The 27,797-nt window shown below is 46.6% G+C and overlaps 1 protein-coding gene across 2 annotated transcripts in view; it reads right to left on the minus strand.

The window, feature by feature from the left end:
* The window catches only part of GLRA1 (glycine receptor alpha 1), an 81,525-nt gene that overhangs the window by 12,996 nt on the left and 40,732 nt on the right, over window positions 1-27,797 (minus strand). For both annotated transcript variants that reach the window (XM_066277413.1, XM_066277412.1), the window contains exons 4-6: window positions 4,272-4,495; window positions 1,709-1,791; window positions 39-176 (exon numbers count right to left, since the gene is read on the minus strand). In XM_066277413.1, the coding sequence (XP_066133510.1) occupies window positions 39-176; window positions 1,709-1,791; window positions 4,272-4,495 (445 nt within the window). The remainder of the gene's footprint in view (window positions 1-38; window positions 177-1,708; window positions 1,792-4,271; window positions 4,496-27,797) is intronic.

A 27,797-nucleotide genomic window follows, 5' to 3' on the forward strand; every position in this document is an offset into this window, starting at 1 on the left:
CGAGGGCTGGGGTCGGAGGCTGTGGCCCGGGCTCCTACCTGTGTTGTAATGCTTGGTGCAGTATCTCAAATCCTTCTCCTCCTTCAGGATAAACTGGGGCAGCGTGAGCCCATCGGCCACCTGCACGGCTCCCTGCTCCTGCCACTCAAAGATGAGGTCATTCATGGTATATCCAACTGGGATGGGATCAGAAGAAGGGGCAGTCACCACCCAGAGACACGTATAACGAGGCATGTCAGGGTTGGTTAGGGTTAGAGACAGAGAGGCATCAGACACGTGAGGGAACTCGTGAGACCGTGTTGCTCCCCCTCCACCACAGAGGAGGTTAAAACTGGTTTCTTTGTTTACATGTACCTCACAGCCCTCTCCCTCTCTTCCTCCCGCTCCCAGCATCCTGCCCGAGCTCGTCCTGTGCCCCCTTCCCCTCACCTCCATGGTCAAGCTCAGCTGCCTCTGCTCTTCGTGCCCCTACCGGCCTGGCAGGCTCACTCTTTTGTTCTCAGCAGACTTGCCTTGTGGGCACGACTCTAGGGTAGGCTGTCGTGGTGGGCTACCACGTGGGGGCCAAAGTGGGATGTGGTGACTCAATAGACCAGTCAGATTCTCTGAGCAGGACTCTGACTCCTGAGGGAAGTCCCAAAGGTGCAGCCGAGTTGGCTGGTTTCCCGCAGACGAGGTGCGCCAAGGGGAAGGCCCATTGCTTCTTGCTGCCTGCATGCTCCACCCTGGGTTCTGTAGTTCAGATTTCTCCTGCTAGTCCACGAGGGACCTCCACATCCTTCCATTTGGTTATATTTTTAAAATTAGTCAGTTGGCTCAGTGGTAGAGTATCAACTGGAGTCCCAGGTTTGATTCCCGGTCAGGAGAAATGACCACCTGCTTCTCCTCCCCTCTCCCTCCCCCTTCTCTCCTCTCCTTTCTTCCCCTCCTACAGCCATGGCTCGATTGATTTGAGTGCATTGGCCCTGGGCACTAAGGATGGCTCTGTGGAGCCTTCACCCTAGGCGCTAAAAATAGTTCAGTTGTGAGCATCATCCCTAGATGGGTAGAGCATCAGCCCCAGATAGGTGTTGCAAGGAGGTTCCCAGTTGAGGCACATGCAGGAGTCTGTCTCTAACTCCCCTTCTCTCATTTAAATAAAAAAAAATTAAAAACATTTAAAAAAAATTAGATTGCTTGCTGGCTTTACAATCAAAGGATCCAGCTACCTACCCGATCTGTTAAAATCCTGGTTCTCTTGATCTCCATAAAGCCTTCTCCCAATATTGTCTCTCCTTCTCAATCAGAGAAAAGCCCTCATTCTGCCATGGGACCACCCTGTCTTGTGCTTCTAGTAGCACACTTACCACTTGTTTCCCTGTGTTAGCCAGGTCTCCACCTCCTCTGCGGGAGCAAGCCTTCCTGCAAGCTCAGGACCAGGACTTATTCAAGCTATCCTCCCTCATTGCTGGCGAGCATGCTCACAAGGGACACAGAACAGTGCCTGTCGGAGAAGGCTGCTGGCTCCAGAGCTGGGCTTCTGTCAGATAGCCCGAGGGAGTTGTGGTTCTAAGGCGCTTTCTAAGAGCCACGCCCTTCATCTGGTCTTTTGAGCTATTACAGAAATCTCCGGGTCCAGCAGTTGGGAGCAGCCCTGTGGGAATTTCTGCCCGTCCCATGGGGATAGGGGAGTCTGGTTCTTTCTAGAGGCCTCATGTAAGGAACTCACAGCTTTCCAGTTGCATGATACATGTCTGGACGTCCATGGGGAAATTCTTCAAGTCCATGGGGCAGGCCAATGTCAGGGTGATTCTGGGAAGAGAAGGGAGTTAAATGAGGCTGGGTCCACAGACCCGGGAAGCTGCCCCTTCATTCTAGTTACTATTGGTGAACAAGGAGAGGTCAAAGGGCCAAGGAGGTCAGGGAACTAGTGTTTTTTGAATAACACATGTATATTTCCACACTTCAGATATGTGAATGGAGGTTCAGAGGGATAAAGAAGGTCGCTGAAGGTCACACAGAGTCTGGTGTGCATCTTTGGAGTCTGGCTGGCTTTTTAGCAAGGTGCCTAAAGACCTGGAAGCCAGCGGCTGCCCGCTATGCCGGCCATGCCCGCTCATCTGCAGAGAACCCAGGTAGGGGCAGAGCCTGGGTTTTCCGCTGAGCAGCACCGGACTTGGGCATGCCCAGGTGCACTGGCAGCAGGTGCTGTGGACGTGGTTCTGGGCTGCCTCCCTTCATACCCTAGGCTCATCAAAAGTTATTTCAAAAGGTCTCCCGCCTTCTGGGTGTCCAAACACAGCTGTCTCACATCTGTGGGCTCCCGCTGGCGTCAGCTGGGAGGCAGTAAGCACCCCAGGCTCCTGGGCTGGTTGTTTATTTTGGGTAGTCCCACTCCTGCGGGGGGCTGCAACCTCAGATCCAGAGCAAGTGCCCTTAACAGAACCCGAGGTCTGCAGCGCTGGCTGGGACACAAGGCTTCAGCTTGAAAGGCTTTGCCAACATCTGAGCACCTGCTGCAGGGAGAGGAGAGGAAAGGCCCCAGAGCCTTAGATCATCAGGCCAACTCCCTCACAGGACAGGTGAGAAAACTGAGGTGCAGAGAAGGCTGGTGGGGACTCGGGTAAGGTGACACAGTGAGAGGATGGCTCAGGCAGGGTGGAAACCCCGTCTCCCAGCCTTGGGGTGCTGGGCTCATGTGTTGGCCGACGGGCTGTCCAGCACTGCTGTCCTGCAAGGCACCCACTTGGTGGTGATCTGGTGGCACTGAGTGCGGGCACCTTGGCTGCACACGGTGAGGCACCAAGTTCTGTGTGAACCTCCACCGTTCACCTCACTCCCACAGCTCTGGACGTGGGTCCCTTTACACACAAAGTAGAAGCAAGAGTGGGGAGAAAGGGAAGAGAAAGGGCAAGGTAGGGAAGATGAGGGAGAAGAAGGGTAGGGGAGACGGAGGGAGAGAGTGAAGGCAGTTGATTTCTGACAATAAAAGATCCAAATGGAGCAGCTGTCACTCTGGGTTAATTTCCTGAAGTTTGAATGACCTTGGGAATATCACTTTCTGCTGATCTGTCGTTCTGCCAGGGTGCACTGGGGCTTAGCATCCCAGAGATAGGAAACTAGTCTGGCAGCAGCAAAATCCAAGCAGGGCAAGCTCGCCCCCAGCGCCAGGCAGCCACGGCCTGGGCGGCATTCCCTGAGCCCACTACCCTTCCGGTTTGGATGTGCACGGAGCGGGGAGAATTCCCAGGTGAGGCAGGGGCACCGGCCTCGGGCTCCTCCCAGCCTGCCTCTCTGTGGTGCCTCCTTTCCCTGCTGAGACTTCTGCGCCCCCTCTGCCACCCCGTCTGCTCTTCAGCCACCTCTGAGGCTTAGGACCTGCCACGGGAACTTTGGTTAAGTTACTTAAACTTTCAGATCCCCACTTGTCTAATCTGTAAAATAGGCATAATAAAACCTACTTCATGGGGTTGTTAGGAGGAGTAGAGATCGTCTGTGTAAAGTACACCGCCTGCCAAGTACATTCTCAGTGAGCAGCACATGTGTAAGAACCACATGGACATTGGTCACTTTCTTTGTGCCTCAGGGAAGAAGACTGGGAGTTAGGTGGGCAGGGGCAGCCACAATGTGGATCTGCGGGAGCTGGGGAAGGGGGGCCCAGCTTCCTAGACTCAGTGCAAGGTCTGGGCGGTGGGGAGCGTTTCCAGAAGGGATGGCTGATACTTGTGAGCAGTATCATTCATGACAGGCCCATTTATGGCGAAGTTGCTAGACTTTCTCAGGTTTTGTGCCTTTGCTTCTACTGGTTTTTTTAAAAAAAATTGTGGTAAGAGCATCTAAGGTGAGATGAGCCCTCTTGGCGGATATCGGCGTGTGCAGTGCAGTGCTGCCCCCTGCAGGCAGCGTCTGTGCACAGCTCTCTAGAACGCACTCGTCCTGCGACGCTGCGTGCTCCTGCTAGTGCTCATTGTCTCTGACTCCCCTTTCCCTCTTGTTCTACTGAAATTCTAGGTGAGCTTAGGGGCCTGACTTTAACCCTCCTTCTCCCAGATGTGTCCTGATCTCCTGGTTAGGACAAGCCACTTGCCCCTAGGACTTCCCATAGTATTTTATCCTCACTTTCTGGGTGTAAGTTACAGAGCTGTGTCTGCCTATCTGGCAAAGGTGTCAGGCTACCAGGGCCCATTCACCTCTGTTTGACGCCCCCCACCCTTCCTTAATGCCTGCTCCCAGAAGGCAATGGGGCAAAGCACTCTCTAAGGATAGAGGGGACAGGTCTCTGTGGGACTCACCTGATGCTGTAGAGGACATTCCCGTTCCGGGAGATCCTCAGCAGTTTGTTGTCCGTGGTGATCTCATGGAAGTGGGCCCCCTTCTCGTTGGCGAAGAACAGGTCGGGTTTCCAGATGGAGTCCAACATGGACGGGTCCAGGTCCAGAGAGTCATCTGGGTATTCGTTGTAGGCCAGCCGGGGGTCGTTCCACTGCTGCCGCAGGAAGATGTTGACCCTGTAGTCCTGTGGCCAGGAGATAAGAGGTGGGGTCGGGGTTAGGCCCTGGGCTGTCAACCCTCGGGGGCCCAGGGGCTTTCTGCCAGGGCCCCCCAAAGCCCCCCTGGGGGATATTATTGAAGTGTGGTCGCAGCTTATGTGGGACTCAGACGTAAAGATCTGTGGATTGAGTAAAAGCCATTGGAGTCATAACTGCCCCAGAACATTCTCTAGCTGCCCCACTGAGTATATTCCACTCTGAACTGAGTGTTTAAATGTTATTCTTTCCTTTGAGAAGTTAAAGGAATGAAAAGTTCAGGCTGATGTAATAAACACCTGTTTTCATACTGTTAATATTTTTTTTTGTATTTTTCCGAAGTTAGAAGCAGGGAAGTAGTCAGACAGACTCCTGCATGTGCCTGACTGGGATCTACCTGGCATGACCACTAGGGAGCAATGCTCTGCCCATCTGGGGCATTGCTCCATTGCAACCGGAGCCATTCTAGCACCTGAGGCTGAGGCCATGGAGCTGTCCTCAGCGCCCAGGCCAACTCTGCTCCAATGGAGCCTTGGCTGCAGGAGGGGAAGAGAGAGACAGAGAGGAAGGAGAGGGCGAAGGGTGGAGAAGCAGATGGGCACTTCTCCTGTGTACCTGACTGGGAATTGAACCCAGGACTTCCACACGCTGGACTGACACTCTACAGCTGAACCAACTGGCCAGGATTAACATTGTTTTCTTTTTAATTTTCTAAAAATTTATTTATTCACTTTAGAGAGAAGAGAGAGAGAGAGAGAGAGAGAGAGAGAGAGAAAGGTGGGAGGAGCAGGAAGCATCATCTCCCATATGTGCCTTGACCAGACAAATGCAGGGTTTCGAACCGGCGACCTCAGCATTCCAGGTCGACACTTTATCCACTGCGCCACCACAGGTCAGCACATTGTTTTTTAATGAAAGATAATGCATTCCAGATAAAGTTGAAGCTCCTCTTTAATCATCAACTCCATCCGTGTGGTAATTCTCACCTGTACTCTGTTTGGAGAGCCCCTGTTCTAGACAGATTGAAGGGACAAAAGGAATGACTAAAAGCTGTTGTCTGGGCATTCAGACTATTTTGCCTAAAGAGGACAATTCCCAAGCACTGAAGGAAGGGAGAGTGAAAGAATTTTATAGTGTTCCTGCTGGTCCTAGGGTTTCCACCAGTCTGGGTTTTTTATTTTTTTAAAATTTATTCATTTTAGAGAGAGGAGAGAGAGAAAGAGGTGGGGGAGAGGAGCGGGAAGCATCAACTCGTAGTTGCTTCTCCCATGTACCTTGACTGGGCAAGCCCAGGGTTTCGAACCGGCAACCTCAGCATTGTAGGTTGATGCTTTATCCATGGCACCACCACAGGTTAGGCAACTCACCACTTTGGTTTTTTTAAAAATTATTTTTATTTATTTATTCCTTTTAGAGATGAGAGAGAGAGAGAGAGAGAAGAGGGGGAGGAGCAGGAAGCATCAACTCTCATATGTGCCTTGACCAGGCAAGCCCAGAGTTTTGAACCAGCGACCTCAGCGTTCCAGGTCGATGCTTGATCCACTGCGCCACCACCAGTCAGACTCACCACTCTGTTTTAACACCGGCCTTCTGTAACCTTATGTATTGTGCATTGATTTGTTTGGGGGGGATTATAGATGTCGTGGATTCACTTCTTACTGGGTTTGAACTCGTTGCTAAGTGTGGTGTTTCTCTTATAGGACCTGCAGGGTAGTTACTCCACTAGATAAAAAAATTTCACAGATCAAACTAATTGAGGGAAATGCTTGACTTAAAGCAAATGCAACAGATTTCTTTATCGTAAGATTCCTCAGAAGTTGGACCTGGCCGGTTGGCTTAGTGGTAGAGCATCAGCCCAGAGTGTGGAAGTCCCTGGTTTGATTCCTGGCCAGGGCACACAGGAGAAGCGCCCATCTGCTTCTCCACCCCTCCCCCTCTCCTTCCTCTCTGTCTCTGTCTTCCCCTCCTGCAGCCAAGGCTTCATTGGAGCAAAGTTGACCTGGGGCACTGAGGACAGCTCCAGGGCCTCTGCCTCAGGTGGTAGAATGGCTCTGCCCACAACAGAGCAGAGCACCAGATGGGCAGAGCATCGCCACTCGGTGGACATGCCAGGTAGATTCCAGTCGGGCGCATGCAGGAGTCTGTCTCTCTGCCTCCCTGCTTCTAACTTCGGTAAAAAAAAAAAAAAAAAAAGATTTCTCAGAAGTCAATTCAATATGCTGATGAGTGGAGAGTATCTCCAAGAGAGGGCTACAATATGCAGTACTTCCCGATCTATTTTGGCCACAGAACCCTCATTTTGTGTGTAATGCGTGTCTTCTACAGATCGTAGGTTAGGAACAGCTGTCTTAGTCAAATCTCCTCTTCTCTCCTTTTTCCCTAGTCAGAGAAACTCAAGTTCAGAGAGAAGTGAGATTGGCCCAGCATCGGCCTGAGCAGAGCAGAGATCATTCTGGAACCCAAAGTCCTGACTTCTAGTGATGAGTTGTTCAGCTAGTTCCAGAGGAACCGAAAGAGACCCTTTAATTCCCATAAAACCTGAGAAACCCAGAAACTGGGCAATGAAATGAAGAAATGGTTGCACAGAAAAGTTTTAAATTTTGTTAGGTAGTCGTTATAAATCCGGGTTCCACGAATATTATAATACCGCAAGTAGAATTTAGGGAGTGTCTGTGTTTTCCCAGGAAGGAGAGTGAGCGTCGTTCTCCCTGTTGGATTCCCTAAAGGGTTTCAAGTCCTGGAAGATGAATGATCGCCCTGCAAATCCAACTTAACCGTATTCTTCTTTAAGAAACAAGCTTCACTCCTCAGCACCTGCTGCTGTGCTTTCCCAGAGGTGCCAGGTAAATGAGCTCATGCTGTACTGTCTTTGGGGCGCGGCTTCTGAATGCTCATCACTCTGGAGGGGTCATCCGCAGGGGTGAAGCAATGCAAACGACCCTCCCCACCCTCAGCCTCACCCCCACCCCGCAAGTCCCTCCCCCAGCACACGCCTTGTTCTGTTTGCCAACAGAAAATCAATAGCTTCATAAACGTTCCAAGGTATTTTATAGAATTGTCCTATAATTTAATTGAAGTCTCTCCCTCGAGCCCAGTAGGAAATGACATTTGGTTTCATAATCTTAATGTCTTGTAAATCCCACGGTGGAGGGAGAACTTCCGGCCAGACCCTGGTGTTGACTCTGCCTTTTGGCGATGGTCATAGACAGCTCCCAATTTGGCCCCATCTGACCGGGGGGTGGTGGTGGTTTAGAAACCGCTTTCTCCCTTCGATTTCATATGAAGTGTGTGTGTAAGTGTGTGCATGCATGTGCGTGTGTGAGACGAAGCCCTGGGTAAGTCCTGTCGGAGTAAACAGGCTATGAATGGTTGGGCAGAAAAAGCCTTCAGTCCCCACACCCCAGCTGCACTGTTGACGTTCTTGCCAGTGACATGTCAAGCCTGTTTATGTGGCTGGGAGGAAGAAAAGAAAGTGGCATTTCTTAAAACGGTCTGTTAGGCAGCAGGCGCTGTTCTAGACCCTGTCACATACATTTAATCGTCAGGAAACCCCTGCAGGTTAGACGTTCAGGCTCCCATGGTGAGTAAGGAAGCAGAGGTTGAGACGGGCAGGGAAACTTGTCCAAGGCCGGGAAGCTTGGGTCTGAACCCACGGCGAGCACCTGAACGTGAGGTCCCGCGGGTGCGGAGACCAGCTCAGCGCGGAGGAAGCTCGCCTCTGGTCCGCACAGCCCGGTAAATTCTGCCTGCTCAGCTGAGCAGTACTTCCTGCAGGAGCCTGGATGCCCTCAGGCTTCCCTGATCTCTTCCTTTTCTGATCTCCTAGCAAAATGGAATCACCAGGAACATTTAATTTTGCACTTCCTCACTGTGTGTGTCTCATCTCCTCAACTTGATTGGCAACAATTTGAGAGGATGAACTTGAGTTTATATTTCTCCTGCAACATCCCACCTACTCACCCACTCGGTGCGCCCAGGATCCACCTCGTACCCCAGTGGGGGCGCAGGGTGGGGAGAGCTCTCCTCGTTTCACAGCTGGAGAGAATGAGATTCAGAGAGGAAAGGCATTTTCTTTTTTTTTTTTTTTTTTTTTTTTATAATTTTATTTTTTTAATGGGGTGACATCAATAAATCAGGATACATATATTCAAAGATAACAAGTCCAGGTTATCTTGTCGTTCAATTATGTTGCATACCCACCACCCAAAGTCAGATTGTCCTCTGTCACCTTCTATCTTGTTTTCTTTGTGCCCCTCCCACCCCCTATCCCTCTCCCATTCCCCCCTCCCCCCCCCGTAACCACCACACTCTTGTCAATGTCTCTTAGTTTCAGTATTATGTCCCACCTACGTATGGAATAATACAGTTCCTGTTTTTTTCTGATTTACTTATTTCACTTCGTATCATGTTATCAAGATCCCACCATTTTGCTGTAAATGTTCCGATGTCATCATTTCTTATGGCTGAGTAGTATTCCATAGTGTATATGTGCCACATCTTCTTTATCCAGTCATCTATTGATGGGCTTTTTGGTTGTTTCCATGTCCTGGCCACTGTGAACAATGCTGCAATAAACATGGGGCTGCATGTGTCTTTACGTATCAATGTTTCTGAGTTTTGGGGATATATACCCAGTAGAGGGATTGCTGGGTCATAAGGTAGTTCTATTTGCAGTTTTTTGAGGAACCACCATACTTTCTTCCATAATGGTTGTACTACTTTACATTCCCACCAACAGTGTATGAGGGTTCCTTTTTCTCCACAGCCTCTCCAACATTTGCTATTACCTGACTTGCTAATAACAGCTAATCGAACAGGTGTGAGGTGGTATCTCATTGCCGTTTTGATTTGCATTTCTCTAATAGCTAAAGAAGATGAGCATCTTTTCATATATATGTTGGCCATTTGTATTTCTTCCTGGGAGAAGTGTCTATTCATATCCTCTTCCCATTTTTTTATTGGATTGTTTGTTTGTTTGTTGTTGAGTTTTATGAGTTCTTTGTATATTTTGGATATTAGGCCCTTATCTGAGCTGTTGTTTGAAAATATCATTTCCCATTTAGTTGGCTTTCTGTTTATTTTGTTATCAGTTTCTCTTGCTGAGCAAAAACTTCTTAGTCTGATGTAGTCCCATTCATTAATTTTTGCCTTCACTTCTCTTGCCATTGGAGTCAAATTCATAAAATGCTCTTTAAAACCCAGGTCCATGAGTTGAGTACCTATGTCTTCTTCTATGTACTTAATTGTTTCAGGTCTTATGTTTAGATCTTTGATCCATTTTGAGTTAATTTTTATACAGGGAGAGAGACTGTAGTCCAGTTTCATTCTTTTGCATGTGGCTTTCCAGTTTTCCCAGCACCATTTATTGAAGAGGCTTTCTTTTCTCCATTGTGTGTTGTTGGCCCCTTTATCAAAAATTATTTGACTATATATATGTGGCTTTATTTCTGGACTTTCTATTCTGTTCCATTGGTCTGAGTGTCTATTTTTCTGCCAATACCATGCTGTTTTGATTATCGTGGCCCTATAATAGAGTTTGAAGTCAGGTATTGTTATGCCCCCAGCTTCATTCTTTTTCTTTAGGATTGCTTTGGCTATTCGGGGTTTTTTATAGTTCCATATAAATCTGATGATTTTTTGCTCTATTTCTTTAAAAAACGTCATTGGAAGTTTGATGGGAATTGCATTAAATTTGTATATTGCTTTGGGTAATATAGCCATCTTGATTATATTTATTCTTCCTAGCCAAGAACAAGGTATATTCTTCCATCTCATTATATCTTTTTCGATTTCCCTTAACAATGGTTTATAGTTTTCATTATATAAGTCCTTTACATTCTTTGTTATGTTTATTCCTAAGTATTTTATTTTTTTTGTTGCAATCGTGAAGGGGATTATTCTTTTGAGTTCCTTCTCAGTTGTTTCATTGTTGGCATATAGAAAGGCTATTGACTTCTGTATGTTAATTTTGTATCCTGCGACCTTACTGTATTGGCTTATTGTTTCTAGTAGTCTTTTTGTGGATTCTTTGGGGTTTTCGATGTATAGGATCATATCATCTGCAAAAAGTGATACCTTTACTCCTTCTTTTCCGATATGGATGCCTTTTATTTCTTTGTCTTGTCTGATTGCTCTGGCTAGAACCTCTAGTACCACATTAAATAAGAGTGGAGACAGTGGACAACCCTGTCTTGTTCCTGATTTAAGGGGGAAAGCCTTCAGTTTAGTGCCATTTAATATGATGTTAGCTGATGGTTTATCATATATGGCCTTTATCATGTTGAGATATTTTCCTTCTATACCCATTTTGTTGAGAGTCTTAAACATAAAATTGTGTTGTATTTTATCGAAAGCCTTTTCTGCGTCTATTGATAAGATCATGTGGTTTTTGTTCTTTGTTTTGTTGATATGGTGTATTACATTAACCGTTTGTTTTTTTTTTTTTTGTTTTTTTTTTACAGAGGCAGAGATAGACAGGGACAGACAGACAGGAACGGAGAGAGATGAGAAGCATCAATCATCAGTTTCTCGTTGCGCGTTGCGACTTCTTAGATGTTCATTGATTGCCTTCTCACATGTGCCTTGACCGTGGGCCTTCAGCAGACCAAGTAACCCCCTGCTGGAGCCAGCGACCTTGGGTCTAAGCTGGTGAGCTCTTTGCTCAAGCCAGATGAGCCCGCGTTCAAGCTGGCGACCTCGGGGTCTCGAACCTGGGTCCTTCCGCATCCCAGTCCGACGCTCCATCCACTGCGCCACCACCTGGTCAGGCTACATTAACCGTTTTATGTATGTTGAACCATCCTTGAGATTCTGGGATGAATCCCACTTGATCATGATGTATTATTTTTTTAATATGTTGTTGTATTCGATTTGCTAGTATTTTGTTTAGTATTTTAGCATCTGTATTCATTAGAGATATTGGTCTGTAGTTTTCTTTTTTTGTGCCATCCTTGCCTGGTTTTGGGATGAGGGTTATGATGGCCTCATAAAATGTGTTTGGAAGTATTGCTTCTTCTTCAATTTTTTGGAAGACTTTGAGTAGAATAGGAACCAAGTCTTCTTTGAATGTTTGATAAAATTCGCTGGTATAGCCGTCAGGGCCTGGACTTTTATTTTTGGGGAGGTTTTTAATGGTTTTTTCTATTTCTTCTCTACTGATAGGTCTGTTTAGGCTTTCTGCTTCTTCTTGACTCAGTCTAGGAAGGTTGTATTTTTCTAGGAATTTATCCATTTCTTCTAGGTTGTTGAATTTAGTGGCATAAAGTTTTTCATAGTATTCTACAATAATTCTTTGTATATCTACAGTGTCCGTGGTGATTTCTCCTCTTTCATTTTGGATTTTGTTTATATGAGTTCTTTCTCTTTTTTCCTTGGTAAGTCTTGCCAAGGGTTTGTCAATTTTGTTGATCTTTTCAAAGAACCAGCTCCTTGTTCTATTAATTTTTTCTATAGTTTTTCTGTTCTCTAATTCATTTATTTCTGCTCTGATTTTTATTATTTCCTTTCTTCGGCTGGTTTTGGGTTGTCTTTGTTCTTCTTTTTCTAGTTCCTTAAGGTGGGAAGTTAAGTGGTTCACTTGGGCTCTCTCTTGTTTGTTCATATATGCCTGAAGCGATATGAACTTCCCTCTTATCACTGCTTTTGCTGCATCCCATAGATTCTGATATGTCGTATTGTCGTTTTCATTAGTCTGTATATATCTTTTGATCTCTGCACTTATTTCTTCTTTGACCCATTCATTTTTTAAAAGTATGTTGTTTAGTTTCCACATTTTTGTGGGATTTTTTTCCTCTTTTTTGCAGTTGAATTCTAGTTTCAAGGCTTTATGATCAGAAAATATGCTTGGTACAACTTCAATTTTTCTGAATTTGCTGATGTTGTTTTTGTGGCCCAACATATGGTCAATTCTTGAGAATGATCCATGTACACTGGAGAAAAATGTATACTCAGTCACTTTGGGATGAAATGTCCTGTAGATGTCTATCATATCCAGGTACTCTAGTGTTTTGTTTAAGGCCACTATGTCTTTGTTGATTCTCTGTTTGGATGACCGATCTAGAGCCGTCAGCGGTGTATTGAGGTCTCCAAGTATGATTGTATTTTTGTCAGTTTTTTTTTTTTTTTTTTTTTTTTTTTGCATTTTCTTTTGCATTTTTCTGAAGCTGGAAACAGGAAGAGACAGTCAGACAGACTCCCGCATGCGCCCGACCGGGATCCACCCGGCACGCCCACCATGGGGCGACGCTCTGCCCACCAGGGGGCGATGCTCTGCCCATCCTGGGCGTCGCCACGTTGCGACCAGAGCCACTCTAGCGCCTGAGGCAGAGGCCACAGAGCCATCCCCAGCGCCCGGGCCATTTTTGCTCCAATGGAGCCTTGGCTGCGGGAGGGGAAGAGAGAGACAGAGAGGAAGGTGCGGCGGAGGGGTGGAGAAGCAAATGAGCGCTTCTCCTGTGTGCCCTGGCCAGGAATCGAACCCGGGTCCTCCGCACGCTAGGCCGACGCTCTACCGCTGAGCCAACCGGCCAGGGCAATTATTTTTGTCAGTTTTTGTTTTAAGATCAATAAGTAGCTGTCTTATATATTTTGGTGCTCCTTGGTTTGGTGCATATATATTAAGAATTGTTATGTCTTCTTGATTCAGTGTCCCCTTAGCCATTATGAAATGGCCATTTTTGTCTCTGAGTACTTTTCCTGTCTTGTAGTCAGCATTATCCGATATGAGTATTGCTACACCCGCTTTTTTTGGATGTTATTTGCTTGGAGTATTGTTTTCCAGCCTTTCACTTTGAATTTGTTTTTATCCTTGTTACTTAGATGAGTTTCCTGTAGGCAGCATACAGTTGGATTTTCTTTTTTAATCCATTCTGCTACTCTGTGCCTTTTTATTGGTGAGTTTAATCCGTTTACATTTAGTGTAATTATTGATACTTGTGAGTTCCCTATTGCCATTTTATATCTTGCTTTCTGTTAGTTTTGTGTCTTGTTTGATCCTTCTCTTTCGTTTTTCTATCTTTTGTTTTTATTTGGTTGTATTCCATACATCTTTCCTCTGTTGCTATCTTTTTTATCTCATGTGCTTCTGTGGTGGTTTTTTCAATGGTGGTTACCTTTGAGTAATGAAAAGGGTCCCTACCCTGTTCATTGTAGCGAACTATTTTGTGAGTACTTTTGCACTCCATCGTCCTTTGCTACTGTTAATCTCCATCTTCTCCCCCTCTTTCTTTTTGTTGTTGTCACAGTTTAAATTTGGTTTTATTGTGTTCTTCTTGGAGCTTTTACTTGTGGCTCTGTTTTTTTTTGTTCTTTGTATCTGATTGGAGAACCCCCTTTAGTAATTCCTGGAGTGGGGGTTTTCTGATGATAAATTCCCTCATCTTTTCTGTATCTGTGAATGTTTTTATTTCTCCTTCGTATTTGAAGGATAGCTTTGATGGGTATAGTATTCGTGGCTGAAAGTTCCTCTCTTTCAGGACTTTAAATATTGGGGTCCACTCTCTTCTAGCTTGTAGAGTTTCTGCTGAGAAATCTGATGATAATCTAATGGGCCTTCCTTTATATGTTGTATTCTTCTTTTCCCTGGCTGCCTTGAGAATTTTTTCTTTGCTGTTTGTTTGTGTCAATTTCATTATGATATGCCTTGGAGTAGGTTTGTTGGGGTTAAGAAAACTCGGAGTTCTGTTTGCTTCTTGAACTTGAGGCTTTAGTTCTTTCCACAGGCTTGGGAAGTTCTCATCTATTATTTGTTTGAGTATGTTCTCCATTCCATTTTCTCTCTCTTCTCCCTCTGATATACCTATTATTCTTATGTTATTCTTTTTGATGGAGTCAGATAATTCTTGTAGGGCTATCTCATTTTTTTTAATTTTTGAGTCTCTTTCTTCTTCTCTCTGTTGTGCCTCAAGTTGCTTGTCTTCTAATTCACTAATCCTCTCTTCTATCTGACCTGTTCTATTAGCTAAGCTTGTTATTTCATTTTTCAGCTCGTGAATTGAGTTTTTCATCTCTGTTTGATTTGTTTTTATAGTTTCAATTTCCTTGGACATATATTCTTTGTGTTCATTGAGTTGTTTTCTGAGCTCCCTAAATTGCCTTTCTGTGTTTTCTTGTATATCTCGGAGGATTTTTAGTATTTCTATCTTGAATTCTCTGTCATTTAGCTCCAAGGTTTCCAATATATTAAATTTTTTCTCCATAGATTTTTCCTCATCTAGCTGTGTTACCTCTCTTTCTTTTGTATCCATGATATTCGATTTTCTCTTCCTTAATGGCATCTGAGGGTGGTTTTGTTGATAGTATTAATGAGATTTAATAAAGAATAAAAAGTTAAAGAAAATAAAAAAAAATGAAAAATCGAAAAGAGTTGTTTTTTTTTAAAAAAAATTAATAATGAAATAAAGAAAAATAAAATAAAATAAAAATTTTTTAAAAAAGGAAATTATTCCCCCCCTCTTTTTTTCCTCTCCTCTCCTCTCCCCTCTTTCTTGAGAAAATCTTGTGGTGGACTGTGAGTTATAACAAACAATGCCTGTGATGGAGGGCCTGAATTGGGGAAATGTAATAAAGGGGCAAAAAAGAAAAAAAGAAAAAAAAAAAAAAAAAAAAGGAAAAAAAAAAAAAAAAAGAAAAAAGAAAAAAAAAAAGATTGTATGGACCCACAAAAAGCAAATAAGGAAAAAATTTGGGTCAAGAATAAAATGATTTGCTTTTAGGTGTTGGTTGTCTAAGAGTTATGATGAGAGGAATAAGAGGAAAACGGAAAAATGGGGGGACAAATTAAAAACTTACTATTGTATTTAGTGGAATAAGAACTAGATAATATGGAGAGCTAGGGATGGGAGCACTGCTAGTGAGTTAAAAAGGTGAAGTAAAAACCCCCCAAAATGCCACAAACATAGGTTTGAGTCCCAGATAAGATAATTTGTTTGTTATTGAGGTTTGAATGAGAGGAGATGTAAAGGAGAAAGGAAGAAACTAATATAGAGGGAGAAAAGAAAGAGAGAGAGAGAAAAAAAAGAGGGAACCACTAAAAGAAGAAAAAAGAAAGGAGAGAGAGAGAGAGTTAAGGGTTTTGGAGTGCAACCCTCATAGAGAGAAAGGAAGAGAAGAGAAAAGATAATGGGAGATGTAACACTTATGGGTAGTGTAGTTCAAGGAGAGGAGAGAGTAAGACCAGTAGAGAGTTAATCGGCCAAATTGGAGGAGGAAAAAAAAGTATCAAGAATGAAGATAAGAGAAACAAACGAACAAATATAATAAAATGTGATAGGTTATAAAGTCTGCAGATTATTCTTGATTTTGAGAGGTTATCTTCTTGCCTTTTCTTTTCTCTCCCTCTTCCTGGTCGGTGACTCTGTACCCCGGGTTCTGCCCCTTTGGCACGCTCAGGTAGAGGCTTGCAGTTGATAAGTCTCTATGGCAATGTCATGTATTGTGCTTTAGTCTCGTGGGAGTCGAGGCTCATTAGCATTTATAGGCTCTGACAGTGAGAGAGTCCGTGTTCCTGGAGCCTTTCTCCTAGTCTTTCCTTCCTCAATTAGTAGCCTGATAATCCAGCTATGGGGTTGCTGCTGCCTCTGCCTGGATAGTAAGAGGCTCAAAGAGCTGGCAACTCCCCACTCTTTTCCACTCAGCACAAGGCTCTGGGTAAGGCTCAGTCAGTCAGAGCTGCTAGCATAATCAGGCGGGCTTTCCGCCCACTCAAAGACCACTGGCTCTGCCACTCTGTCCGGTAACACAAGCGGGCGCCCACTTCTGGGGGGCGCTTGGAGGAAACTCTCACTCACTGTCTGCGACCAGGATATCCAGCCAGCAGTCTCACGCTCTGAGTGAAACCCCCAACCGCAGGGAAAAGTTGCAGCGTTGGAATTGAGTCTCGCTCCGTCCCCGTGCGCAGCTTTTGCAAGGCGCTGGGGCAGCTCGAGATTCCGCTTTGGCCCACACAAAGGCCCCTGACTCTGCCCCTCTCTGCGATAACACGGGCGCGCACTGCCGAGGCACTCGGAGGAATCACTCACTCCTTATCTGCGCGCGCAAACCAGGATATGAGGCCGGCCGCGGTTCCCTCTGAGTGAAACCCTCACCAGCACGGAAAATCTCCACCGTTGGAATTAGTTCTCACTCCCTCCCGTGCGTGGCTTTCCCAGGGCGCTGGGGCTGCCCAGAGACTCTGTCCTTGGCCCACAGAAAGGCCTCTGACCCTGCCTCTCCGTGGGGCAACACAGGCACCCACTCTCGGGGCCTAGGAAGAAATTCTCGCCCACTAACTGCGCACCGACCAGGAGACCGGGTAAAATGGCCGCTCCGCTTGTCTTTCTTTGTTTGGGTTTGGCACGAGTGTTAGCTTGTATTGCCCGGGTTGCCACAGGATCAGACTTTCCTCGGCTTGGATCTGTGTGCCACAGCCTGGTTCGGCCGTTTGTGCCGCGGCGGCCTGGATCTATTCACCCCCTTTGCCCGCCTCAGTTTCTATATTCACAGTTACCAGAGAAAGCCGCCCTGTTTAGGTTAGTGAGGAAGGTGGAGCATTTCTTACTCCCTATTTCCTTCGGGGTTTGGTTATATATTTAGCCAATTTTTCACTCAATCATACCTTTGGGTGTATTGCGAAGCATCTGGAAGCTCCAAGTATAGGTTTTTCTGTTTCTGGTTGAAGATCTTGTTGAGTTTTGGGGGAGATTTATTGGTATCGCTTCCTACCCCGCCATTACTCTCGGAAAGGCATTTTCTAAGGTCACATAGCAAGTTGGCAAAGGACTGGGGATTAAAACCTTGAGTCGCTTCTCTGGGCCTCACTGTGAAAAGAAGGAGTTAGGCTAGATGGTCTCTAGGAACCCTTCCAAATCTAATAGCTAATTGTTATAACAGTTTTGCTTTTCCAAGAACATGTCACTGAGTATCTATTAAGTGCCAGGCACTGTCCTAGGCACCAGAGAATATACTGAGAACAAGAAAGACATATTTATATAGTCACAGAGCCTACAGTGTAATGTCTACACCACCCTGAGGAAGGGCTCTGGTAGGGATTGATACAGGGTGCTAGGGAGTTAAGACAGCCTCCCCATCTAGATTTGGGGGTGGTGTTGGGGGTGGTGGTCAGGGAAGGTTCCAGGAAGACATGATATTTAAGGTGACACCAACTACAGTTGAGTCAAAGAGGAAAAGCATTTTGGGCTGTTGGAGCTGCATATAAGAAAGTCTGACACAAAGCAAGAGTGCAGGACTTTGGAGAGAAGGGCAGGTACAGGAGCCAGGGAGGAGAAGTAGGCGGGGCCTCACAAGCTGTCCTGAGCAGTTTGGACTTTGTCCTGGGAGCATGGCAGAGCCTTCGAAGAACTTTAGGGAAGGGCATTATTTACATTTGTATTTTATTACCAATATTTTATTTTACTTTTATTTTTTAATAGGAAAAGTGCTGTATGTATTGATTGTATACATCTATTAATCTGGTACATAGTGGATACTTTAGCATACCACACATCATTTAATACTCACAAGACCACTGAAAACTAGCTTATTATTCCCATTTTACAGATGAAGGCATTCAGGCTCAGGATGATGGAGTCATTTTTGTAAATTCACGGAGGAAGTGGCGGCTCCTAGTTGCGGTGCTTGGTGCCACACCAGGCTGCCACTTCCAGCGCGTGTCATGAAGATGAATTTCATGCTAAGCATATGTACACGAAACCTAGTACTCTCTCATAGGCACACATGGTCTCTCTTTTGTTATTAATGATATTTAAAAAATATTTTATTCTTATTACAGAAGTCATGCATGTGGCCTGTCAAAACACCAACATACATCGCCTAAAAGAAGAAAGAAACCCAAAGCATCTTCTTGTGAAATGAGTCAGAAAAGGTGAGCGCAGAGGCCTGGAGAAGGCATCTCCCTGACCTCGCGGCATGACCCCTCCTCCGCAGCCCACCTGCCCCTCAGCAGCTGCTGCCGCCCACACACGTTGCTGCCATTGACTCCTCTCCTCGCTGGTAACCAGCAGCCGGGAATGCAGCTGGAAGGGATGAATGTAATTGGTGTAATAGCCTGAAAGCTGAGGGCCGTTTTGCTTACTTAGCCCTGTACTCACATGGGTTGGTGTTTGACATAGTGGGGGGTGGTCTTTGTTCAGGTTCACCAGGGAGTAACCTTTGAATTCTCCACCCGAGAATCTCAGGCTCTCCCCGAACCACCCCCTCGGTAATTGGTTTCTGAGTCTTAAACTCTCAAAGGTGGCCCATCTAAGTCTGAGGTGGGAGGGATTTCCAGAGTTTTAGCTCAGAAGTCGTGAGTATTAGCTCACCTGTCTTGCCTCTGAGATTCCCTCATGGTCTGATTTCTGGAAACTGGGCAGTTGCTATGCTTGTGAGACCAAGGTGGAGCATGACCTCATTCATTCTGTCATTCAGCAAATACTCACTGAGGGCTTTCTGCGTGCCTCCCCCCAGCCCCCAATCTTGTCTAATTTCAGCTGGGTTTGTGCCTCCCTATGGAGTCTTAACTTCAGATTAGCAAACTCCTCGAAACCCGGCACCGTCGTGAAGTAGCAGGAGGCGCTTTAGCAAGAAAGCACTAAGAGCCTGGCGTGGGTGCTGGTGGGAAGAGGATGAGGCAGGCCAGATGTGTGCCCACTGCAGCCAGGAGCAAGAGACGCCACCCAAGAGGTGGACGAAGAATGAGATTCTTACACCTTCCTAAGTCTCAGCGCTCCAGCCCTCAAATGGAGGTCTCTTCTCTAAACTCAACTCAGCTCTATGAACGCTGGGCCCAGAGGGAGCACAGCAAGGCTGGAGGCACATGGTCTTTTTTTTTTTTTTCATTTTTCTGAAGCTGGAAACAGGGAGAGACAGTCAGACAGACTCCCTCATGCGCCCGACCGGGATCCACCCAGCACGCCCACCATGGGGCGACGCTCTGCCCACCAGGGGGCGATGCTCTGCCCCTCTGGGGCATTGCCATGTTGCGACCAGAGCCATTCTAGCGCCTGGGGCAGAGGCCACAGAGCCATCCCCAGCGCCCGGGCCATCTTTGCTCCAATGGAGCCTTAGCTGCGGGAGGGGAAGAGAGAGATAGAGAGGAAAGCGCGGCGGAGGGGTGGAGAAGCAAATGGGCGCTTCTCCTGTGTGCCCTGGCCGGGAATCGAACCCGGGTCCTCCGCATGCTAGGCTGACGCTCTACCGCTGAGCCAACCGGCCAGGGCCACATGGTCTTGCTTTCCACCCTCACAGAGCTCCAAGGATCCAGCAGGCAAGGCAGGATATGGACACAAACACCTGTCACCCAAAACTGAAACTGGTAAGCGTCCTAAGAGGGCCTAACGAGTGGCTGGTAGGTATTGCTCTCAAGTCATCAAAATTACTTCCAGCCAGGGTGGGTGAGCCCAGAAAAGCTTTTGGAGAGAATGTGGTGATTATAACACTGCAGATTATATGAACAGACTGAGACTTTACCCCGTGCAAGGAATGATGCTAAGAGCTTTATGTGTGTTATTTCATCTTTACAATAATCTTGTGACATAAGATCAATGATCATTTCCACTTTACAGTTAGGTGCATCAAGTTACACAGAGGTTATGAAACTATTTCTGACATCACACAGCTATAAGTGATAAAGCTGGGATTTGAACCCAAGAAGTTAATGCCAGAGCCCAAGCACTTAATGCTAGACTGCACTACCCAGAATCTCCCAGAATTGCACTGAGAGTTTTATGACACTTCATTGCCATCAGACACCACCTATGGCTGCTGCTGGGTATTTGTGTATTTGCAGAGACCCCACAATGAGCAGGATGTATTGTAAAGAACAAAGGACAAAAAACCTCTGCCCAGGCCTAGCAGTCCACTGTTGCTCCTACTCAGCCCAGCTTTGGCCCTCAGATCTGACCCACTGTCTGCTCTCCACTCAAGTCCAGAGCTGGCAGACTCCCTGGTCCTGACTCATTGTCTCCTTGGCTGCAGATGCCTGCTCTGCGCCGGGAACCTCTCCTCAGTCATCACCCTGCCTGGTGCATCTCACTGGCTCTCCCACCATCAGAGCTACATTTGCTGTGAAGAACTGGAGATGGTTTGGACCACAGGAGCTGAGCATCCTTGTTTGTTTCCAGGGGGTCACTAAAGCCCAGTGTGAATTTAATAATTACATAAACATGCTAATGGCAGCTACTTTTATTGGGTGTCTAACACTTGCTGGAGCTTTATATGCCTTGTACCTCTAAACCTGTCATCAGCCCAGCACACTGGGTGTTACAGAACTCATTGTACAGGGCAGGAAACTGAAATTCAGAGGCTAGACAGAGGCAAGTTTCCCTCCTCAGAGTTCCATAACTGGTTGGTGCTACAGCAGGGATATGAATCCAGGACAGGCTGGTGCCCAAGTTCACATTCTTGTGATAATTGCATAGGACCCCTCTATCCTTCCTCCCCTTCCAAACCAAGTTCCTAGTGAGGGGGCTAAGGAAATGGAGTAGCGATAGTGTCTGGGCATCTCACTGAGCCCCTGTGAGAGGTTCGCTCATACATATATATATTTTTTAACATAGACAGAGAGAGAGTCAGAGAGAGGGATTGATAGGGACAGACAGACAGGAACGGAGAGAGATGAGAAGCATTAATCATTAGTTTTTCGTTGCGACACCTTAGTTGTTCATTGATTGCCTTCTCATATGTGCCTTGACCTTGGGGCTACAGCAGACCGAGTAACCCCTTGCTCAAGCCAGGGACCTTGGGTCCAAGCTGGTGAGCTTTGCTCAAACCAGATGAGCCCGCGCTCAAGCTGGCAACCTCCGGGTCTCGAACCTGGGTCCTCTGCATCCCAGTCTGATGCTCTATCCACTGCGCCACCGCCTGGTCAGGCCATACATATTCTTATAGTCAGTATCTGGAGGAGGACTTCGGGCTGGCACATTAAACGGGGCAGTGGATTCATAACTGGTTGCCCAAGGTAACAAACTGCAGGGTGGGTGTTCACCCGGAAAGTGGAGAGAGGATGGTGTTGGCAGTGCAGGGCAGGGGAGTGAGACACGAACAAACTTGGAAACGTGGACAGCGGGGCTGCTGCCCGAGAGCTACACGAACAGCAGAGGTGACCACGCCATGGAGGAGTGGCGAGGCCCGGATCCATCACAGTGACCCGAGTGCCATCTCAATGGTTTAGGACTGGCACGTGCTGGTAGTTTAATAAGTAGAACCTTAATTCATTTTAGTATGTCTTGTTTAGAGAGCTATTTTATAAACAGGTGGGAGACATTCATTTAGTCGTGTAAGAAAGGACAGTTTGAAGAGCAGGAATTTGGCCATTGGTCACCTAGCATTATCTAGGGTTTAGGGTCCCTCTGTCTGGGGGACAGCAGCGTTTTTGTCACTGGGAAGAAGGTGTCTGTGTGGTGAGGCAAGGATGGTTTCTTAGGCCTCCCTCTAACAAGGCCTGGATGAGTCTCCTTCCAGACTGCCCTTCTCTCCAGTTCCAGGTATATTAAAAGCAACTTTGATCAGCTTCCCTGCTAGTCAGGGAGTGGCAAGGGAACACTTTCACGGGGACAGGAGCATCCCTCTTACTGGAACGGAAAGACCTGTCATAAAGTAACTTGGCAGTCTCATTTGCCCCCTTCGGTCTTTTGAGGGTCTGAGTGTCATGAGTCAGCCTTCCTGAGTCTGAGCTGATGGAGAGCCAAGTCTGGGCTGTCATCAAGCCACGGCGGTGACGGTGATGCCTCCCCTGGTGGCACATTGGGAGAGAGACGTCGACCACTGTGACTGAGACTGCCTGCATTCCGTTTTCTGCCTGGAACAGACTGTAATGGCATCCGCTCGCTCCTCGGCCTGCTCCTCGTTTTCAGTTTACCAAGCCTTTGTGGAGGCTACCGTGCCTATCTGCATGACATTTAACGGACTCTCCTTTGGGTTGCCCAACCCACGAGTATAAGGGGAGAGCTAGCATTAGCTGGTGTAGAAAGACCGACAGCGTAATGGAAAAAGCCACAAGGATCTCATTTCAGATAGCAACCACCCCACAAAGGATCTGAGAAGAGACCAGATGAGGAAGATGCGAGTTCTATATATTAAAAACAAAACAGTCTTGAAGCTTTACTGAGAAGTACAAAGGAGTACCTAGATAAATAGAGAGACATACCATGTTTACAAAATATAGTAAAGGTGTCTCTTCTTCCCAAATTAGTCTATGAACTCAATCTATAAAGTGGGAGGCAATTTTTATAGGCTTTAGCAAGCTCATTCTCAAGTTCACACAGAAGCAAAAATGGGCTGAAAAGGTCAAGAAAACCTTGTAAATGAAGAAAAACAGAGGACTCTCTGTACCAGACATAGGAATATGATGTTCAGCCATTGTGATTAAAATAGCGTGGTACTGGTGGAGAAACAGACAGAGCAATGGGACAGTAAACAGACTAGTCACAGGCTGGCTGTAGGTGGGGACTGAGTGTGAAAAAGATAGCATTTCAAGTAGGTGGAGAAATAATGGCTACTTAAGAATGATGTTGGAAAATAAATGACACTATCGTGGGTTGGCACGGATAAAGAGAAACGGGCACCGTTATAAAGACAGTCAATTATTGAAGCTTCTTTGGAAGTGAATTGGGCAATAATATTTGGCAAAATAATAAAACAAAGTGCATTGTTTTGGGATAAAGTAATTGTACTTCTGGAATATATTCTTTTTTTTTTTTTTTTTTTTTTTTTTTTTTTTTTTTTTTTTTGAGAGGAGAGGGAGAGACAGAGAGAGAGAGAGGAGAGACAGAGAGAGAGAAGGGGGGAGGAGCTGGAAGCATCAACTCCCATATGTGCCTTGACCAGGCAAGCCCAGGGTTTCGAACCGGCGACCTCAGCATTTCCAGGTCGACGCTTTATCCACTGCGCCACCACAGGTCAGGCTGGAATATATTCTTGAGGAAATGGGCAGAGTTATACACAAGAGCATTCATTTGCAATAGCGAAAAGCCACATAAGCCTTTATAAAGGTCTATCAGGAGAAAGGGTGGTTCAATGCCGTGAAGTGGTGTCCAGACCGTAGAATTTTACAGCTAGGCCATAACGTCTGGTAACACAGATTAAAATAATTTTGTTATATATTGAATATAATAATTATCGACACTGTTTCCAAATTTGGTGTGTGGCGAGTTAGGAGTGAGGCCGACCTATAGGGAGTAGTGTGGACAGATTCCGAGACACGGCGGAAGTGAGAAAAGCAAGCTGTACTGTGCAACCCTATTTCTCCCAAGAGGAGTGTCCCCACAAACGTGTGTGCCCTCAAAGAGCGGGCCTGGTCGGGTGTACACTAGGTTGTTTGTCTGCATTTCTACTTCTCTTGTTTTTTTTAAAAAAATTTTATTGATTGATTTTAGAGAGAAAGGAAGGGAGAGAGAGAGAGGGAGAGGCAGAAACATCGATCCGTTCCTGTCTGTGCTCTGACCAGGGATCTGACCTACAACCTTTGTGTGTCAGGACGTCATTTTAACCAACCGAGCTATCCAGCCAGGGCTCTTGTTTTTTCTTTTTATTGGATGTATTACAAAGCTTGTTTTCATCTATGATATATATACTGAAGAAAAAGTGCCAGAGTTTGGCTGTTCAGAAGCATACTGTGGATAAGCTGTCACTAATCCGCAGTGCGCCTGTCTCTGGGCCAGGCTAGCCTGACCCTCTGTGACAGAGGCTGGAGCTTATGGGCCTGATAATGGAAGCACTGGGGTTCACGCCTGGAGGATGCCAGTGCACGCACTCACACGCTCTCTCTCTCTCACTTGTTTACGTATAGTTCCCCGTGAGTTGCAGCGCTATCCGTGCCCTCATGAGTGCACACTCCATGTACACCTACACACATGTATAGACACCCTCACACTCACATATTCATATGTAAACACCCTTTCACTGGTTCACATGTATTGGTATATATACCAACATGCACATGCATACGTGCACATATAAATATGCTGACTCATGCTGATGCATGCCTAACTATGTGTTTGTGTAGTCCCAAATATCCACACAAAATTACTGAAGTGAAAATAGTACCCTTTATATACACTCGCTCTTAAATTCTTGCATATTTTTACATATATATATATATGTATATACACACATACACAAGTATGGGCACACCCACACTTATACATATTCATATATACACTCATAACCAGAAACACACAAACTTATACTTATGTATACCTACCTGTACATAGTCATACACATTTCCCTTTGAGGTTACACGTGCAAATATATTCAAACTAGCACACACATTTGCACAATCCCACAATATACACAAGTGCATACATACTACACAGACACATAGAAACTGCAGTGCACACTTATGCACACTCATGAGCATGTGTGTCCAGACAAGCTGAGCAAGACTCGAGCTCCACATCTGGCTCTTGCAGACTGCCAGAGGGGTGCTCTAGACCCCGCCTCTCCCTCGTTCATTCCTGTTCCAACCTCTCCCTCTGTCTTGGTTCCTAGACTGAAAGAGTGTCCCGGGAAGGTCAGAGGAAGGTCGGGCAGCCTCAGCCCTCCCTGGTCTGGAATGGAAAGAACCCCCACTGCTTTGCTGGCTGCCAGTCTCTGTGCTCAGGTCTGGCGAATGAGGCCAGGTCCTGGGAAGCAGACAGCCAACCTTGGGGACTCCCGCTGTTTATAGGGCTGCTATGCCCTCCTGCAGCTCCTGAAGAGCACAGACAGCCAGCACAGTCTCTGACACGGGGACCACGTCCACACTCCCATGGGCCCGGGGTGCACACCCAGCTCTTTGCGTGGTTGGAGAGGCAGAGCCCTGGCCTGGAAGTCTGGGGCCTAAATATCTGTTCAGTGAAGTTTCCTTACAGCGCTAACTCTCTATGACTAAACCTTTCTGACCCTCAGTTTCCTTATCTGTAAAGTGGGGACAACATTTCCTGCCTCTGGGGGTTGCTGTGAGGTCTAAACGAGATGGTGTATGCAGGAGGACTCTGCATGCTGCCCAGCCCACAGCAGGGCCTAATGTGTGCTTGTTGCCATTGTATGCTGAGTAACAGGAGAAGAGGCTTGCTGGGAAAGCGGTCCAAAGGTTTTGGCTGGTGGGCTCTAGGGCAGTAAGAGCTGGAGGGGAGCCCTTGGCTGCTGCTGCAGAGAGCACCCCTTCCTTGTCTGTGACCTTGCCCAAGTGATGTCACCACTCTAGTCATCAGTTTGCCTTTCTGTAAAACAAAGAACTGACTTAGGCTATTTCTTGTTTTTTTGCTAGCTTTGAGATTTTCAGGGTTATTTCCTCCCCTTAAATCATCTACAAAGCAAATTCAACACATACAGATAATTAAGAACCCAGTGGTGGTGGGGGATCACAGTACTGTGTGGTCCAGCCAGCTGGAGAGCAGCAACTCCTACTGGTGAACTCTGATGAGTAAGGAGGAGCCTGTGTCAGCTGTGGAGCACTCCCCGGAAAGCACAGCATTGCCAATCCTTCATTTCCTGTCTCAAGACAATTGATCTCTGCCCCCAAAGGCGGGGCCTTCTCCTCTGAGCTGTGCTTATTGGTTATCCCATTAGCACTATTTGCTATACTCCCCGCCCAGGTGTGCTGAGCCTGGCGTGATATGAAATTGGACTTCCGCATTTTTTTTCTTTTTTTAGAGAGAGAAGAGAGAGAGAGGGGGAGAGACAGAAAGGGAGAGAGATGAGAAGCATCAACTCATAGTTGCATCACTTTAGTTGTTTATTGATTGCTTCTCATAAGTGCCTTGAGGCGAGTGGGAGGGTGGGGCTGGCAGGTCTTAAGCAGAGTAGCAACTTTGGGCTCAAGCCAGTGACCTTGGGATCATGTTGATGATCCTGTGCTCAAGCTGGCGACTCTGCACTCAAGCTGGTGAGCGCGCGCTCATGCCAGATGAACCTGCATTCAAGCCAGTGACTTCAGGGTTTTGAACCTGGGACCTCCATTTGGAGATAAGGGGCCTGATTTTTAGGGAGTTTGAGCAATTGCCCTTTGGATGTGGGTCAGGTCTACTTGGTTATATCAAGACACAGATGACAGTACGGTGACTATCAGAGGGAAAGGGGGTTGGGGGGCAGAAGAAGGTACAGGGGGATAAATGGTGATGGAAGGAGACTTGACTTAGGGTGGTGAACACAACAGAATACACAGATGAGGTATTGTAGAATCGTACACCAGAAACCTATATTATTTTATTAACCAACGTCACCCCGATAAATTCAATTAAAAAAAGACCTCTTTGAAACAAGAGAAACTTTAGGTTATTTGCCCCATGACCTACAGAACTCAGTGATTTTTGTCAGTCTATGACTGAAAGGTTTGATGTAGTCTAATGTTTAGGGACAAATGACAGTTTGAATTGACAGACACTATATCTGATTTGGTTTATTTATTTAAAAATGTTACCAGGTACCTGTTATTAAATCACCGTGCTAGCCGCCGAGGTTACCACAGGGAATGAGGACGGATAAACAGACTGTGATGGAGGTCAGTGTAAGGTAAGCCATTGTGGGGATTGTACACCGTGTCATGAGAATGGGAGAAGGGGCGCATCCTCGTCTCGGGCCCAGCCCATGTAGGAACTCATACATACGTGTGCACACGTGTTAGAGTGTGAAGGCTTCCTGTGGAGGTGATTCTGTGCAGACACTAAAGGAGGGGACGTGATGGCAAGGGAAAGGAGGCTGGCATGGGGGCTCTGGGCAGAGTCTTCAACCGCATCAGCAGAACTGGGAGCTGTTGAGAACGTCACCTGTGTGAGCTCGAAACAGTTCCCTTTGTCCCGAACAGGGCTTGGGAGAGAAGAGGGGCGCAGTGCACAGTCACGAGGGGCCTTCTCAGCTCTGTGGGGGAATCTGGGTGCAGTGCTGAAGGGGAGGGGGCTCGCTGGGGGAGGCAGCAGAGCAAGGGCGTGGCGTGGTGAATTTTTGTTTATTTTTAACAGAGACAGAGAGAGTCAGAGAGAGGGACAGATAGGGACAGACAGACAGGAAGGGAGAAAGATGAGAAGCATCAATCATCAGTTTTTCATTGCGACTCCTTATTAGTTTATTGATTGCTTTCTCATATGTGCCTTGACCATGGGCCCTCAGCAGATGGAGTAACCCCTTGCTCGAGCCAACGACCTTGGTCCAAGCTGGTGAGCTTTTGCTCAAACCAGTTGAGCCCGTGCTCAAGCTGGTGACCTTGGGGTCTCGAACCTGGGTCCTTCTGTATCCCGGTCTAATGCTCTATCCACTGCGCCATCGCCTGGTCAGGCTGAATTTGTATTTTTGAAAGACCTCTGTGTGAGAAAGAATGGGTGGGAGGGAGGGCGAGATGAA

Source organism: Saccopteryx bilineata, chromosome 4 (assembly GCF_036850765.1).
Source record: "Saccopteryx bilineata isolate mSacBil1 chromosome 4, mSacBil1_pri_phased_curated, whole genome shotgun sequence".
NCBI lineage: Eukaryota > Metazoa > Chordata > Mammalia > Chiroptera > Emballonuridae > Saccopteryx > Saccopteryx bilineata.